The sequence below is a fragment of the Mus pahari genome, chromosome 5 (genome assembly GCF_900095145.1).
Source record: "Mus pahari chromosome 5, PAHARI_EIJ_v1.1, whole genome shotgun sequence".
NCBI classification, from domain to species: domain Eukaryota; kingdom Metazoa; phylum Chordata; class Mammalia; order Rodentia; family Muridae; genus Mus; species Mus pahari.
Genome location: NC_034594.1, coordinates 163,206,681 through 163,221,693, shown reverse-complemented (window position 1 = coordinate 163,221,693; position 15,013 = coordinate 163,206,681). Strand labels below are relative to the sequence as shown.

General features: G+C 49.6%; 1 protein-coding gene and 1 long non-coding RNA gene across 2 annotated transcripts in view; one reads left to right on the top strand and one right to left on the bottom strand.

Annotated features, from left to right (window-relative positions):
• Nenf (neudesin neurotrophic factor) overlaps positions 1 to 8,137 on the top strand; it is a 10,895-nt gene extending 2,758 nt beyond the window's left edge. Inside the window, exons 2-4 of the mRNA XM_021198830.2 lie at positions 2,894 to 2,954; positions 4,381 to 4,484; positions 7,833 to 8,137. Coding sequence (XP_021054489.1) covers positions 2,894 to 2,954; positions 4,381 to 4,484; positions 7,833 to 8,009 — 342 coding nt within the window. The 3' untranslated portion in view covers positions 8,010 to 8,137. The remainder of the gene's footprint in view (positions 1 to 2,893; positions 2,955 to 4,380; positions 4,485 to 7,832) is intronic.
• Positions 8,138 to 13,230: 5,093 nt separating this feature from the next.
• LOC115064046 overlaps positions 13,231 to 15,013 on the bottom strand; it is a 3,185-nt gene continuing 1,402 nt past the window's right edge. Inside the window, exon 3 of the long non-coding RNA XR_003843904.1 lies at positions 13,231 to 14,443. This is a non-coding gene — a long non-coding RNA (uncharacterized LOC115064046). The remainder of the gene's footprint in view (positions 14,444 to 15,013) is intronic.

Below are 15,013 nucleotides of genomic sequence, written 5' to 3'. Positions count from 1 at the left end.
GGAAGAGCAGTCGGTGCTCTTAACCACTGAGCCATCTCTCCAGCCCCAGGAAAGAGAATTTTAGGTAACTTTGACAAGTTGTATAGGTAGAGAGAAATAGATTTTTGTATTAGCAAAGAAATATTTGTCTAGGGCTAGAATAAGAAAGCTGGCAGCTGTGGCATAAGATTGTGGTGACAGAAAATGAGTGAGTACAGCCCTCTGCTGAGTTGTTTGCTTTCATCCATGTATGGACAGGGTCTTGACACCGCCCCCCCCCCCCCAAGCACAGAACCCAAGGAGAGGCACTCACAGAGACTCCAGAATGAGGACAGAGAAATGACCCTAGTTTTTCTATTTCATATTGTGGATGGAGACTTAACGGTGGAGAGCCATAAGCTTGAGATGGGAAGAACCGGGCAAGGAGATGATTGAAGCAGAGGAATGCGATGGGCAGAGCTAGCAGAGCATAGCGTGCTGGAAATGGGTCTGGTCTGACTTTGGTCACGGGACATCACCTCTGCCCCCGCCCAGTTAGCATCATGGTTACTGTGATGCAATATTTGGCCACTGGAAGGCTTATATGTTTGAATGGCATCCCGGCTTGGATTCTTGCTGTGCTGTGTGATTCAACCCAAGTTACTAAGCACCATGGGGACCACATTGTCAACTGTATGGTGCTGGCATCAGAGAGAGGGGGATACTATTACAGCAGTTTGCAGATGGTGGGGCTGTCTGACTAGACAGGCTGTACCAGGAAGAAGGCTGGAATTCTCGAGCAGAAGGGCTTTCTTTCCTTCCTTCTTCCTTCCCTCCCTCCCTCTCTCCTTCCTTCCTTTCTTTCTTTCTCCCTTTCTCCCTTTCTCCCTTTCTCCCTTCCTTCCTTCCTTCCTCCCTCCCCCCCTTTCTCTCTTTCTTTATTTATTTCTTCCTTCACAGGAGTGGTGTTCATACAGGGTCTCCCTATGTAGCTCTGGCTGTCCTGGACTCACTATGTAGACCAGGGTGCTTGAAGAATTCACAGAGACCTTAAAGCAGGCACCTCCACGCCCTACTAGGTGGAGTTTCTTTTTCCTCAGGGAACCTCTTGGCCTTTCAAGGGATTGGGGCAGGCCATTGAAAGACTGTGACATAGTCCTTCAGGAAAAGTCACCTGACTGCAGATCCCAGCCTTGTCTGTCACACCTGGCTGAGTACTGATAAACTCTGGCTTGGTAGCACTCCTGGATGGATATGTAAAACTGCCCACTCCCAGGGCTACATGGAGTAGTATCTCGTCTACACAGGCATCTTGTGAAGACAAGATGGAGACACACAGAGTGCTTGGCACAGCGCTCCTGAACCAGCCTCTGCACCTGCTGACCTTATAAAAAGTTGAGCGTGTGCTGAGAAAAAGCTCACAATCACGCACTTCCATTTTCTTTTACGTTCTATTATTTCCTCCCATCCCTTTTAGTCTGTTGATAAATCCATGTTCCATGACCCTGAAATAGGTCATGGGTGCCACCGGCAGTTAGAAACCATGCCCTCAGAGCAGTTTTCTCTGAAAACAAAACCAAACCAAAACAACATTCTAAAACCAAACCAAAACACCCACGCAAGTTTCCTCTTTTCCGAAGAGGGGCGCAGAGAACCGGCCTGGCTCCGCCCTGGGCCCAGAGACTGGTGAGGGACAGGAGCTCTGGCCAATGTCTAAGTCCTCCTGCCGGCTGTGCCCACGCTCCACCTACTTCCTCTCTGCCCAGTTCTTCGGTGGCCCTGCATTAGAGCTGCTGGAGCACTTGCGGTCGTCCTCCTCTGCTTGGCCAGAGGTAGGCAGGCCAGATGGCGAGGCCTCGGCATGTCCCAGGTGAAGGACAGTGAAGGTTTTTGTCCCTTCCTGCCGTACTTAAGCTTTCCTGGAGCCCTGAGGTTGAGGAACTTTGGGGCCTCATTCTCCCTACATCATTCTCCTTCTCCCCTACGTCCCTGGTAGTTCTCTCTGGGCTAAGAGTGCCCTCTGGTGGGCAAGGGAGAGAAGGCGAGCAGAGCTCCAAACTCCAACTGGTACTGCCTTCTCTGATTCAGTCTATGCCATTCAATCTCTTTGGGCCCAAATAGCCTTACTCTGCAGGGTGTTGTGGGGCAAGCCTGGGATCCAAACCCTCAGGAGACATTCAGGAGAACTGAGTTCAAGGCCAGCCTAGGTTACAGAGCAAGATGATGTCTCAAACCTCACACATTCACACTCCCACGCAGGCACAGACCTGTGCACATAGGCACAACAAACAGCCTCACCCGCAAGGAGAGTATTTCATCATCTAGGGTCCTCCAGACTTAACTTCAAAGTCACTGTGTACAATTTTAGAATTACATTTTTGTTGTTTCCTTTCTTGAGGCAAGGTCTCACTGTTTGACCCTGTGTCTGTTTCTGTGATACAATATAGTAACCAAGTAACCATGACCAAAAGCAACTTGGGAAGGAAACAGTTTATTTCATCTTACACTTCTAGGTGACAGCAGTCTTTCTCGGTTCTCTGATTCTTCTTGACTTTACAACTCTTAAAACTTAGATTAGGCTCTCCCGTCTTGTGGTCATCTCTCTGGAGTGGCAGCTGCCAAAACGATGTTCAACCCCTTTGTAGCTTCTGACCAGAGCCTGAAATGGCAAAGGCATTCCAGTGTCCCTTCCCAGATGTAGAGAGAGGCCATGTCTTCCCCTCTTTCTGGAGAGCAGGCAGAGGAGTATAGGTTCCATTAATACCCTTTGAAAGGGTGGCAAAGGGCATGTGAGGACACCACAAAGGTCCAGGTTCACAAGAAGAAAGGTCACCACAGTCCACAGGGTTGTGATGTAAGCTGCCCTCTGCATCAGTGACTTCCTCAGTGCCTCACACCTCTCCCCTGCTCCTCACGCCTCTCCCCTGCTTTCCAGGAGGATCAGCCCATCTACTTGGCAGTGAAGGGAGTGGTGTTCGATGTCACCTCTGGGAAGGGTAAGTGGCTCGTCACTTCTGGGGAACTGGGGCAGAGCAGGTGCCTGGAGGGATGAGGTAGCGGTTCTCTCAGGCAAGGCCCTTCCTTCCCTCTGCAAGGCTGGGTGGAGCTGATCCTTGTCAGTGTTTCATCAAAACAGGTCCATGGACTTAGTGTTCCATTGATGCCTCATTTCTACTTGAAGGGCAGTGTATTCAAATCCCATGCACACTCTGTTAGAAGCCAGAAGAGTGTCCCTTAGCTAATTGCTGTTGTAGAAGTAGCAGAATGTTTCAGTACCGTGTAGTAGCTTCCCTGATTGTATCTACCAGGAGGTGGCTTTTCACTACTCCTTTAAGACCACATGATAAAAGACTTGACTTCCTGAGAAGTTTAAGGTCAGAGGCTCTTCTTGTCTGTGTTTATGTATACATACCTACACACACACACACACACACACACACACAGAGAGAGAGAGAGAGAGAGAGAGAGAGAGCACACAAAAGCACACACCCTATACACAGGTAAACAGACACACACACACACAGACAAACACACCACATAGGCACACTTTCAAACACACTATTCACGCATACATAGGAACAAACTCATCACACAGACATAAACACACTCTAAAGACAGACAAACACACAGGCACACATACAAACACACACACACACACACACAATATATATATATATATATATATATATATATATATATATACTACACAGACACATTATACACACACTACAGACATACACTCTATAGACAGACAAACAGACACACACACGCACACACACACACACACACACACACGCACACGCACACGCACACATACAGTATTTAACTCAGGGCTTTATGTACCAATGAGCCACATCCCTAGCCTCTCTCCCCCTTTAAGAATACTTATTCTGAGGCAGGCGTAGGCTAGACTTGAATTTGCAGTTCTCCTACATCAGCTTCCTTTCTAGCTCTGACTACAGGCCTGCATCATTAGACATAACTTGCATTTTAATTTTTTTTTTTAAAAAAGGTTTGTTTATTTATTTACTTTATATCTATGAATATACTGTAGCTCTTTTCAGACACACCAGAAGAGGGCATCAGATCCTATTACAGATGGTCATGAGCGACCATGTGGTTGCTGGGAATTGAACTCAGGACCTTTGGAAGAGCAGTCAGTGCTCTTAACCACTGAACCATCTCTCCCTCCCCCTACATTTTAGTTTTTAAAGAGACTTCATTGTGTGTTTTCTGCATTCACCCAGCTGACAGGTGTGTTGTGGGTTGGTGCAGCACCATGAGTTTGCCTGGGCCTCCCATCTGCCCTGTGAAATTCATCCTCAGAACTATAGCCTTTCCAAGAACTGGGGGGTCTGGAGAACCCCCAACTCCTGGCTTCCATCCATGCATACCCATACTCTTCCTTCCTCCCTGCTGCAGAGTTTTATGGACGAGGAGCCCCCTACAATGCCTTGACTGGGAAGGACTCCAGCAGAGGTGTGGCCAAGATGTCACTGGATCCTGCAGACCTCACTCACGACACTGTAAGCCAGATAAGCCTTTGTCAAAATGTTCGGTTCCCATTCTGTGGTTTTTATTCTTGGTTCTCAAGACAGAGTGTCACTATGTAGCCCTGTCTAGACTGGAACTCTCTAGGTAGACCAGGATGGCCTCAAACTCACAGAACTGCCTCTGCCTCCCAAGGGCTGAGATTAAAGGTGTGTGCCACTGAGCCCAGTTGTTTTTAGTTTTGTTTGTCTTGTTTAAGTCTCTGGGTTAAACAGAGTTCTTTTATTACCTGGATTTGAATGTAGACACCCCCCCCCCCACACACACACACAGTAGGCAAATGCTCTACCACTGGACAAGCTCCTTAGCCCACAAAACTTCTTAATGAGCCTATTAATTAGCATATATGGCTTGGTAGCCAACTGCTCTCTGGGTCACCCTTATTTAGGAGCCTTGATGGCTTTTCACTGCCTACGGACTTAAGTCCAAACGCTGTGGACTCGTCAGCTGGACATCCCTGTGCTCTCCACACACACCCCATCTCTGAGTCCCACTCTTGGTAGTTGCCATAACTTAGTGGAGAGACTTGGAGAAACAAGGCTCCTTCCTGTGCTCATGCTTCTGTGCAGAAGAAAACAGCATGTTAAAAGTGGGCCTGGCTATAGCACACCTTTAGTCCCAGCACTCAGGAGGCAGAGGCAGGTGGATTTCTGAGTTCGAGGCCAGCCTGGTCTACAGAGTCAGTTCCAGGACAGCCAGGGCTACACAGAGAAACTCTGCTTCGAAAAACAGACAAACAAAAAAAGCAAAAACAGAAGGGGAGATGGTGAGAAGAGTCAACAGGTAAAGGTGCTGCCAACCCTCATGACCTGAATTTAATCCCAGGAACCCAAATGGAGAAAAAACAGACTCCCAGCACGTCGCCCTTTGACCCCTACATGCATGCCAGCGTGCGTGTGCTGGGCATGCATACACATAATAAATGTAATTTAAAAATAATTTTAGCCAGGCAGTGGTGGTGCACATTTTTGATCCCAGCACTTAGGAGGCAGAGGCAGGTGGATTTCTGAGTTCGAGGCCAGCCTGGTCTCCAGAGTGAGTTCCAGGACAGCCAGGGCTACACAGAGAAACCTTGTCTCAAATAAATAAATAAATAAATAAATAAATAAAAATTATATAATGATATCCACAATAGTATAGTAATCTTTATATAGTAAATGCCATAATCACCTGGCATTCACCTGAATTGTGCTTATCAAACCAATATAAATAAATTGTGATGTCAAATTCTTTTTTAAAAAGATTTATTTATTTATTTATTTATTTATTTATTATGTATACAGTGTTCTACTTGCATGTATGCCTGCATGCCAGAAGAGGGCACCATATCTCATTATAGGTGGTTATGAGCCACCATGTGGTTGCTGGGAATTGAACAAATACCTCTGAAAGAACAGCCAGTGCTCTTAATCTCTGAGCCATCTCTGCAGCCCAATGAGTTAAATTATTTTTTAAAAAAATATTTATTTATTTATTATATGTAAGTACACTGTAGCTGTCTTCAGACACTCCAGAAGAGGGAGTCAGATCTCCTTACGGATGGTTGTGAGCCACCATGTGGTTGCTGGGATTTGAACTCAGGACCTTCGGAAGACCAGTCGGGTACTCTTACCCGCTGAGCCATCTCACCAGCCCATGAGTTAAATTCTTAAGTCACAACATTATAGAAAGAAATTAGTGGGAAGGGTTTAGTCTGCCTTCCATACCGTAACAAAATATCTAACATAACTTTGTTTAAAATGTATTTTTATTTCGGTGTATGTGTGCCTATGTGTACCACAGGCGTGCAGGTACCTGTAGAGGCCAGAAGAGGGCACTAGATCCCCTGAAGCTGGAGTCAAAGGCAGTTTGGAGCTGCCTGATGGGGGTGCTGGGAAGGGAACCTGGGTCCTCTCCAAGAGCAGTAAGTGCTCTTAGTCACCAAGCTTTCTCTCCAGACTTCTATGTAACTACGTCTGAAGAGAAAGGGTTTACTCTGGAAGCTTCGATCCGTGGCTGACTGATGTCGTAGCTAGAGCATGTGGCAGAGATACATGTAGCCCATGCTCCTTATGACCAGGAGGCAAAAGAATAAGTGAAGTGTCCTGCACCCCACAGTTCCTCTGGAGGGCACACTCTCAATGTAAGGACCTCTTACTAGGCCACGCCCCTTAAAAGCACCATCACCTCCCAGTAACTTCACCCTGGAGACACATGGACCTTTCACAAAGGGGCATCCTCAATCCAAGATACAGCAGATGCTGTACTTAAATGTTTAACAGCAGAGAGCTGGACAGGCTGCAGTGCTGCCCACCCAGGACGCGGCGTTCTCTGGAAGACACTTCTGTGTCAGCTGACCAGCAAAGCTGATGAGGCCGTCGCTTCCCTGCACACACCTCTGCACACACACACAGCACTCTCTCTGTACAGACACTTTGTACCCACACTCTGCTCTCACACCCTGAACACACACTCTGCTCTCATACCCAGAACACACACTCTGCTCACACACCCTGCACATACACTCTGCTCACACACCCTGAACACACACTCTGCTCACACACCTTGTACACACACTCTGCTCTCACACCCTGAACACACACTCTGCTCTCATACCCAGAACACACACTCTGCTCACACACCCTGCAATACCCTCTGCTCACACACCTTGCACACACACTCTGCTCACACACCCTGAACACACACTTTGCTCATACACCTTACACACCCTGAATACACACTCTGCTCACACACCTAGCACTCTCTCTGTACAGACACTTTATACCCACACTCTGCTCTCACAGAACACATGCAGACTCTGCTCACACAACTCGCACACACAAAGACTCTGCTCACACACCCAGCACACACACTCTGCTCACACACCTTGCACACACACTCTGCTTACATACCCTGCACACGCATCCTGCACTAACATCCTGTAAACACCTCTCACTTACCCTCCGTGTACATACCCCACATACCTAGAGCTGTTTCTTTAAAAGTCTATTGTTCATTCTTTGATTTAAGATGGAGGGTTGTTTTTTCCCATACTTTTCTGGCAAGAATGGGCACCATGAACACAAAGGCAGTTTCCCAGGGTGAGCCTCCAGGTGTGCTGACCCCTGCCATTTCCCCAAATGCAAGAAATTCAATCCCATAATCTGTGATGCTGGACTGTACTCCTGCTCTCTCCTAAAAAAGGGTTTGCTTTGTTTGATTTTGTTTGATTTTAGCAAGGTTTTTTTCTTGCACTTGGAGTTTGGGGCTGAGAGAGGACAGTGCCAGTCACAACATGTCAAGTTCAGTTCGCTCATCTCTCTCTCCCATCTCTTCTCCCCAAGACGGGTCTCACTGCCAAGGAGCTGGAGGCCCTCGATGATGTCTTCAGCAAGGTGTACAAAGCCAAGTACCCCATTGTTGGCTACACGGCGCGCCGGATCCTCAATGACGATGGCAGCCCCAACCTGGACTTCAAGCCTGAAGACCAGCCCCATTTTGACATAAAGGACGAATTCTGATGTCTAGCTGAGAAGCAGCCGGTTCTAGGGAGAGGTGAGGGGACAGGAGTTAAATGTCCCTCGGAACAAGCGGGGGGGGGGGGGAGCCTCCGAGTGCCCTGCATCTGAATAAAGCGGATGTTTAACTGGGAGACTCTATGTGTGGTTCTCAGTCAGAGGCCATGCCTGCCCGGTGTTCCTGCCCACCATCAGGTGTGTGTGTGTGTGTGTGTGTGTGTGTGTGTGTGTGTGTGTGTGTGTGTGTGTGGCGGGGGTGTGTGCTCAGCTGTGACTAAAGGTCAACATCGCAGTGCTCTGTGGAGAACTCCCGATCCTACGTTCACTTCTGTGTTCCCCACACTCCCCACCACAACCATGTCTCCTTTGTAGTAAGGATAAAAACAAACCTCCATGGCTGGAGAAGCATTCTCTTGTCTCTGCACTTCCTACGCCGCCTTGCAGGGGTGAGGCTCCTGTCTTGGTCCTGATGCCCATGTCTGCTTGTGAGGAGGCCAGGAGGTAAGGACCACGTAAGCAGTGGCAGGAACTGGCTTCAGCCAGACTGGTAGGGAGCCTGGCCGGGGGTCAGAGAGGACTTGGATGTATTTCCCGGCACACACGTGGTGGCTCACAGGTTCTCTAGTCCCAGAGACTCTGACGCCCTCTCCTGGCCCCTGTGGGCACCAGTTATATACTTGGTACACAAAGTTACATGTAGACAAAACACTCACATACGATCGATCGGTAGATGGATAGAAAGAGGTAGAAGCAGGAGGATCAGAAGTTCCAGATTGTCCTCAGCTATGTACTGAGTTCATGATCAACCTGTATGACTCCCTGCTCTGTGTGTGTGTGTGTGTGTGTGTGTGCCCTGCCCCAGGACTTGGCGCCCCTAGAGGATAGCCTGGGAACAGCACTGTTAACCAGTACCTCAGGAAGTTGCACCAGAGGCCCTGGGAAGGTCAGCCCTGGCCCTTCCCACACCTCAGAGAGAACAGGCTCCCATGCTTGATGGTACATTCCAGGGCTTGGTGGCCACTCAGGAGTAATGAAGCTAGCGTAGAAGAAATGGAGGCATGACCTAGTCGCTGCAAGACACACCGGGCTCCTAAAGTCAGAACACTGAATTCTGAAGTAGTGTGACTTGTCGGTGGCTGGCTTGTGAACACGTCTGCACTTGCCATGGCTCCTTCATTGTGGCCCTGGCAGCATGAGTACTTGCTTGCTCCAGTCGGACGTGATGTGATAACCATCACAACTGCTAGGCTTTTGCCACGTGAGTGTTTACTCCCATGTAATAACACAGACACTGCTCTGAAGCCATTTCCAGAGTGATTTATCTCTGCACTCTTTACTGTCTTGGCAAGGGGATGCCCCAGTTACAGTGGCAACCAAGAACAGAAAGACTGGGGCCTAGAATTCCAAAAGTTGTTCACTGAGCCAATGTACCCTGTATGGAGACAACAGATGGTACAAATCAAGCCCAGGGATGCACAGCTCTCAAAACCCCCAGCAAGCCCGACTTACGAGCCTGTGACTTCTCGCGTCTTCTTGACCTGGCAGCAGGCTGGGATGCCGTTCCTCAGGCCCTGCTCTCCACAGAAGGGCAACACGCCTCCCAGCCTGGCTGGGATTTTCCCTATCCTGCTCTCCCTTCAAAGCTGCCACCTCACTGCCTCTCTTCAGTACAACCGGCCTCTCACTTTGAGATTCCAAACCAGAAACTTGACAGGACAGCACACACAGAAATCTGGGCAGCTGCCTGGCCTGCAGAAAGGGCAGGTTCAGAAGGTGTTGGCGAGAAGGGGATATGCTCTCTGGGCACGGATCCCTGCAGGCCCTGTGTCCATATCATTCCATGTTTGCTTTGTTCATGACAGCTTCCTGTAGTCCAGGCTGGCCTGGACTGCGTAGCCAAGGATGATCTTAACGTCCTCACCCCCTGCATCCATTTCTTGAGTGCTGCGATCACAGACAGGCACTAACTTTCCAACATTTGCTTAAAATGCTTCCTTTGCCCTAACGGCTCACACCTGCCTTGCAGCACTCTCTGCTGTGTAACCCAGGAGCACCAGTGTGCTTGTGATTGCCAAATGATGTGTGTGTGTGTGTGTGTGTGTGTGTGTGTGTGTGTGTGTGTGTGTGTGTATTTTAAGGGCCCCAAAGTTTCACTTCAGTGACAAACTAAGTGACTGAGGACTTTCTTGGTACTGATACTGAAAGTCCAACATCTGTGCCCTGGACACCCCTGAGGGACTGAACTTCACCAGGCTGAGCCCAGGCCTCCTTCAGACTGAGAGGCCCTACACATGGCAGACAGCTACCCTCGGGATAAGCAAGCAAGGAAGGAACTGGATTAGTTACCCAGGAAAAAGAAGGCCCAAGGAAGCACACAGGAAGGGTGAAAAGTTTGATGTCTACCCCTAGCCTCCAGGTTGAAAGGTCAGCTTCTCTGTGGGATGCCTGTCTACATGGCTGGTATAACTTGTGAAGTTATTTGCCTCTGCACTCTCAGTGAGTGTCAGCCCCTCACCTCCCTGCACTGTGTGTCTGCAGAGCACAGATCTCGCCCTGGCATGTGACATAGAGCCAGCTCTTTTGCAATGGCACAGGAGAGGCAAGGGCCTGCAGCATGGAGCCACTAACAGGGGCTGGAGAGATGCCCTCTGCAGACGCCCTAGCAGTTAAGAGCACTTGCTGCTGCAAAGGGCCTTCACACAGAACCAAGCACCCACGTCCCTTTCCTGGCTCCACAGATACTGGGCATGCATACGGAGCACACATACATACTCAGGTAAACACTCATACACACATGAGATAAAAAATAAAAAGTTTTACAAAAGAAGTCCAGCCTGGTGTGGTGGTGCACACCTTCAATCCCAGCACCTAGGAGGCAGAGGCAGGTGGCTCCTTAAGTTCAGGGCTAGCCTGGTCTATAGAGTTAGTCCCAGAATAACCAGGGCTACATAAAAAAATCCTGTCTCAAAAAACAAACAAATAGAGCCGGGTGTGGTGGCACACGCCTTTAATCCCAGCACTTGGGAGGCAGAGGCAGGCAGATTTCTGAGTTCGAGGCCAGCCTGGTCTACAGAGTGAGTTCCAGGACAGCCAGGGATATACAGAGAAACCCTGTCTCGAAAAACAAAAATCAAAACAAACAAACAAACAAAACAAATAACAAACAGGTTAAATCCAATAGTGATTGGATGTCTGTGTTTATGTGGGGTATGTGTGTACATATGTGTGAGTGTGTGTGCATGTGTGTGTATGTCTGTGAGTGTGTGTTTGGGTGTGTGCATGTGGTATATGTTTGTGAGTGTGTATGTCTGTGTGTGTTTGTGCATGTGGTGTGTGTGTGTGTGTGTGTTTAATGCAACTGACCTGCCTGCAGAGGCGCAAGTGGAGCAGAGGCCTGACTAGCAAACCCACCTTCTAGACCAGTAAGCATCTTCCATTAGGGGAATGGCCACAGGCAGGCAGAAGGCATCTACATCTACGTGCATGCCTGGTGTTAAAGCAGTAGACTGTGCTTTGGAGGAAGGGTGGATAGGCAGTGACTGCCGGCCTGGACCAAAGGCTTAACTTGGCTCTCCCTGTGGAGGGCTCCCTCCTGCAGCTTCGGGGCTCTCATATGCCCTGTGGAACCCCCAGTCTCCCATGTCTCATGGGTAGTGGGGAATCTTGCCTCACTCCAGAGAAGGCCTGGGCTGCATTATGCTACCTGGGGCCTCATCACAACTGTTTCAGTGGTCCAACATCATCTCATCCCCAAGCCCCCTGATGGACTGGCTCTTGGCCAGGCTCTCACTTCGCCAAGGATTGGGCATACACTCTGAAAGTGCTATACTCGGTCTCCTCTGGAAGTGCTATACTCAGTCTCCTCTGAACCATGTACATGCTGCTCCCCCTTGTCCACTCTGCCTTCAAAAATCTATTTACTCCTAGATATTTCATCAGGGAAAATTTTCAGTTACCCTTCCTGCCAAGGACAGGCATGGGAACAGGCTACCCATGTGGCCCTGTGTTGGCCTGGATCCCACAGAACTGTAGCTGTATTCTACATTGCCAGCTTCCTGGGGCTGGGACACCCTCGCTCAGTTTGCACGCACCTAGCACAAAGTCAACACCCTTGAATGTTTGGTCCAATGAGCAGAAGGCAAAGAACACATGGGAATGAATGAACAAGGGATAAACTGGTCTCTGGGCACAGCCTTTCCCAGCCACCCTCCTCCATCCCACACTCAGGGCTGTGCGTGTGAATGTTGAGCCTCCCTCTTGCTGCCCAGCACGCCTCTCTGGCACAGCCTACTTGAATATCACCTCTCAGACAAACCTTGCCAAAGTTTCCACAGCTCATCATCCAGAGCCTACATGAAAATAGCAAGCGTTCCCCGGGCAACCACAGCAGCAAGTGGTCACTGGTCTGCAAGAAAAACAAACACTGTCCTGGCTGACGATCTGGCTGCCCAGGGAGCCCGCTGGGCTGCCCTCCTGGCCTCAGACCACCTGCTCTGGAGACCCAAGGGGAAACGGCCAGGGAGAGACTCCCCGGAGCCAGACCATCCATCAGTTCTGGGGTTGCTGCCCTGTCCCCTCCCTGTGGGTCACTGGGGGCAGTGGCATCAAGATACCCTGCAGTCCAGGGAGCTCCCAGAGTAATCAGGGTGTTAGCCATTACCAGCAGGGGACAGACTCCATCTTGCTGCCCATGTCTCCTGATGCTTTAGTCCTGGCTCAACTCTTCAGTTCCCTGGTTCTAAGCCCTCCCTCTCCAGCAGGGCAGAGAGCCTGGTTCTGGCCTTCTTTCATCTAGGATGTTGAGAGGGTGTGGGGGTATTGCCTAAGGTGCTGGAAGTCCTGGGGCAGGTTGTGAACTGTGACAGTTATTAGAAAAGAAAGGTTAGGGCTGGAGAGATGGCTCAGTGGTTAAGAGCACTGACTACTCTTCCTGAGGTCCTAAGTTCAATTCCCAGCAACCACATGGTGGCTCACAACCATCTGTAATGGGATCCAATGTCCTCTTCTGGTGTGTTTGAAGACAGCTACAGTGTATTCATATATATTAAATAAATAAATCTTAAAAAAAAAAAGTAAAGAAAAGGAAAGTTAGAGAGTAAAGCAGCTGTGGCCAGGAGGCAGGGCTCTAGCTAGCACTGCTGGCCCCGGGGTCTGCTTCCGCCTCAGGATGCCCAGGCACAGTCAGCATCCAGCTCTGGAGACAGTTTTCAGTCAAACAGCTCTCTTTATTGGGTAGGGGTGCACAGGGTTATATACATCTTGGGGAGTGGGTAGGGGTTTTCCTAGGGAGTGTACACATTTGCTGGAGCTGAGGTGTCAGGAATGCTCCATTTGCAGGAAGAGGAATTTCAGGTGATTGCTGGACATGTCCTTATAGGGAGAGAGGAAGTTTAACCTGTAATTTGGCCACCAGGCTACATGACTATCCCAAGGGTGTCAGAGGTGGGGGCAAGGCTTATGTGTCCTGGGGCACGCAGGCTCAGAGCAGGGAGGGAGCAGTCCTACTCCTGCTGGTCTCAGGACAAGATCTGTGGGGGTTTGAACACATTTCAACCTCACTCTTGCTCGGGACTGGCTCCCCCAGTCCCACGGCTTTCCAGCTTCATGTATACCACCTGTGGGAAGGAAGCCAGCATCTGAGATCCAAGCTGATCTGGAGCCTGGAGCTGACACTGGGCTTGTGGAGCACAATGGGTCTGTGGCTCTCGGGTCGCAAGCCAGCTCCTGGAACGTGGAACTTGCTGCGGAGCTTGACACTGGTTATCTCTTCCCCTCAGATGAGCCCAGGCTCATTCAGGATGATAGAGCTGTAGACACTTCTGTAATCTCCAGCTGTGCTCTGGCTTCAGTTCATCCCGCTAGGATTGTTTGAGTCTGCAGCATGGTAGATGGCGGTTACAATGTGGCTGTGTGGTCGAGCAGTGTGAGGATCAGGTGCTGGATCTCTGCATTTGTTACTTTGTATACGAAGGTGCAGCCTTCCACTGCAATCCTGGCTCAAGGCATTGATGGGAAGGACATAGCTTGGGTTGGAGGTGGGGTCCTGGTGGCAGAGACTCTTGGGCAGGAAGACATCTTGAGATCCTGCTCCCCAACCACCTTCCCATAGTTTGTTTAATCCTTAATCCTTAGTCAACAAATATTTACAACTGCCTAAGAATTCTGTAATGAATTCAGTGAATAGTGTCCTCTGAGAGACTCCTTGAACCAACTCTGTGACACGGACTTGGAGTACTGGGCCCCATAGCATCTTCAAAGGAATTCTGTGGGAGCCAGACCTACCAGGAGGAGCTCCTAGCTGATGGTGGCAACCAGAAGCCACCCCAAAGACATATTAAGACAAATATGGCCTTGGGGACCAGTAGAAGCCAGGTGGGAAGTCTCTGGGGCCCCCTGGACTCATTTTCCCCAGGCTGCTGGTTCCATCACTTGGGACCCTGAAATGGAAGGTGTGGTCTCAGCATTAGGGAATCTCCTTCTGAGTCCCCAAAAGCTCACCCCGTGCCCTCCCGCCTGATCCTCCCTCTTCCTCCCTTTTTCTGCTTTCTATGGTCCTCTTCACTCTCAGCTGTAACTGTCTCTCTGATTCAATGTGTTTGCTTTCCCTACTACTCCATCAAAACGCGGGCAGCTTTTTTTGTTAAATGAAATATGGGACGGGAAGGAGGCTCAGAAGGTGACAGTGCCTGCTGGCAACCTGACAATCTCAGTTGGATCCCTGAGCCCCGGAACCCACGTAAAAGCTGGACTTGGCACACGTCTTAGCTCTAGCACTCAGACAGGAGAATATCCTGGAAGCCCATGGCCAGCCAGCCTGGAGCGTGCAGAACAGTGGCAAACAAGAGAACCTGCCTCAGAGGCAAGATGGAGCATGAGAAACACCACCCAAAGCTGTTCTCTGATATGCACATGGTGGCATACATGCACCTCACACACAAACATGTATCTACACACGTGCACCTCACATACAAACATGTAACTACACAATGCACCTCTCACACAAACAT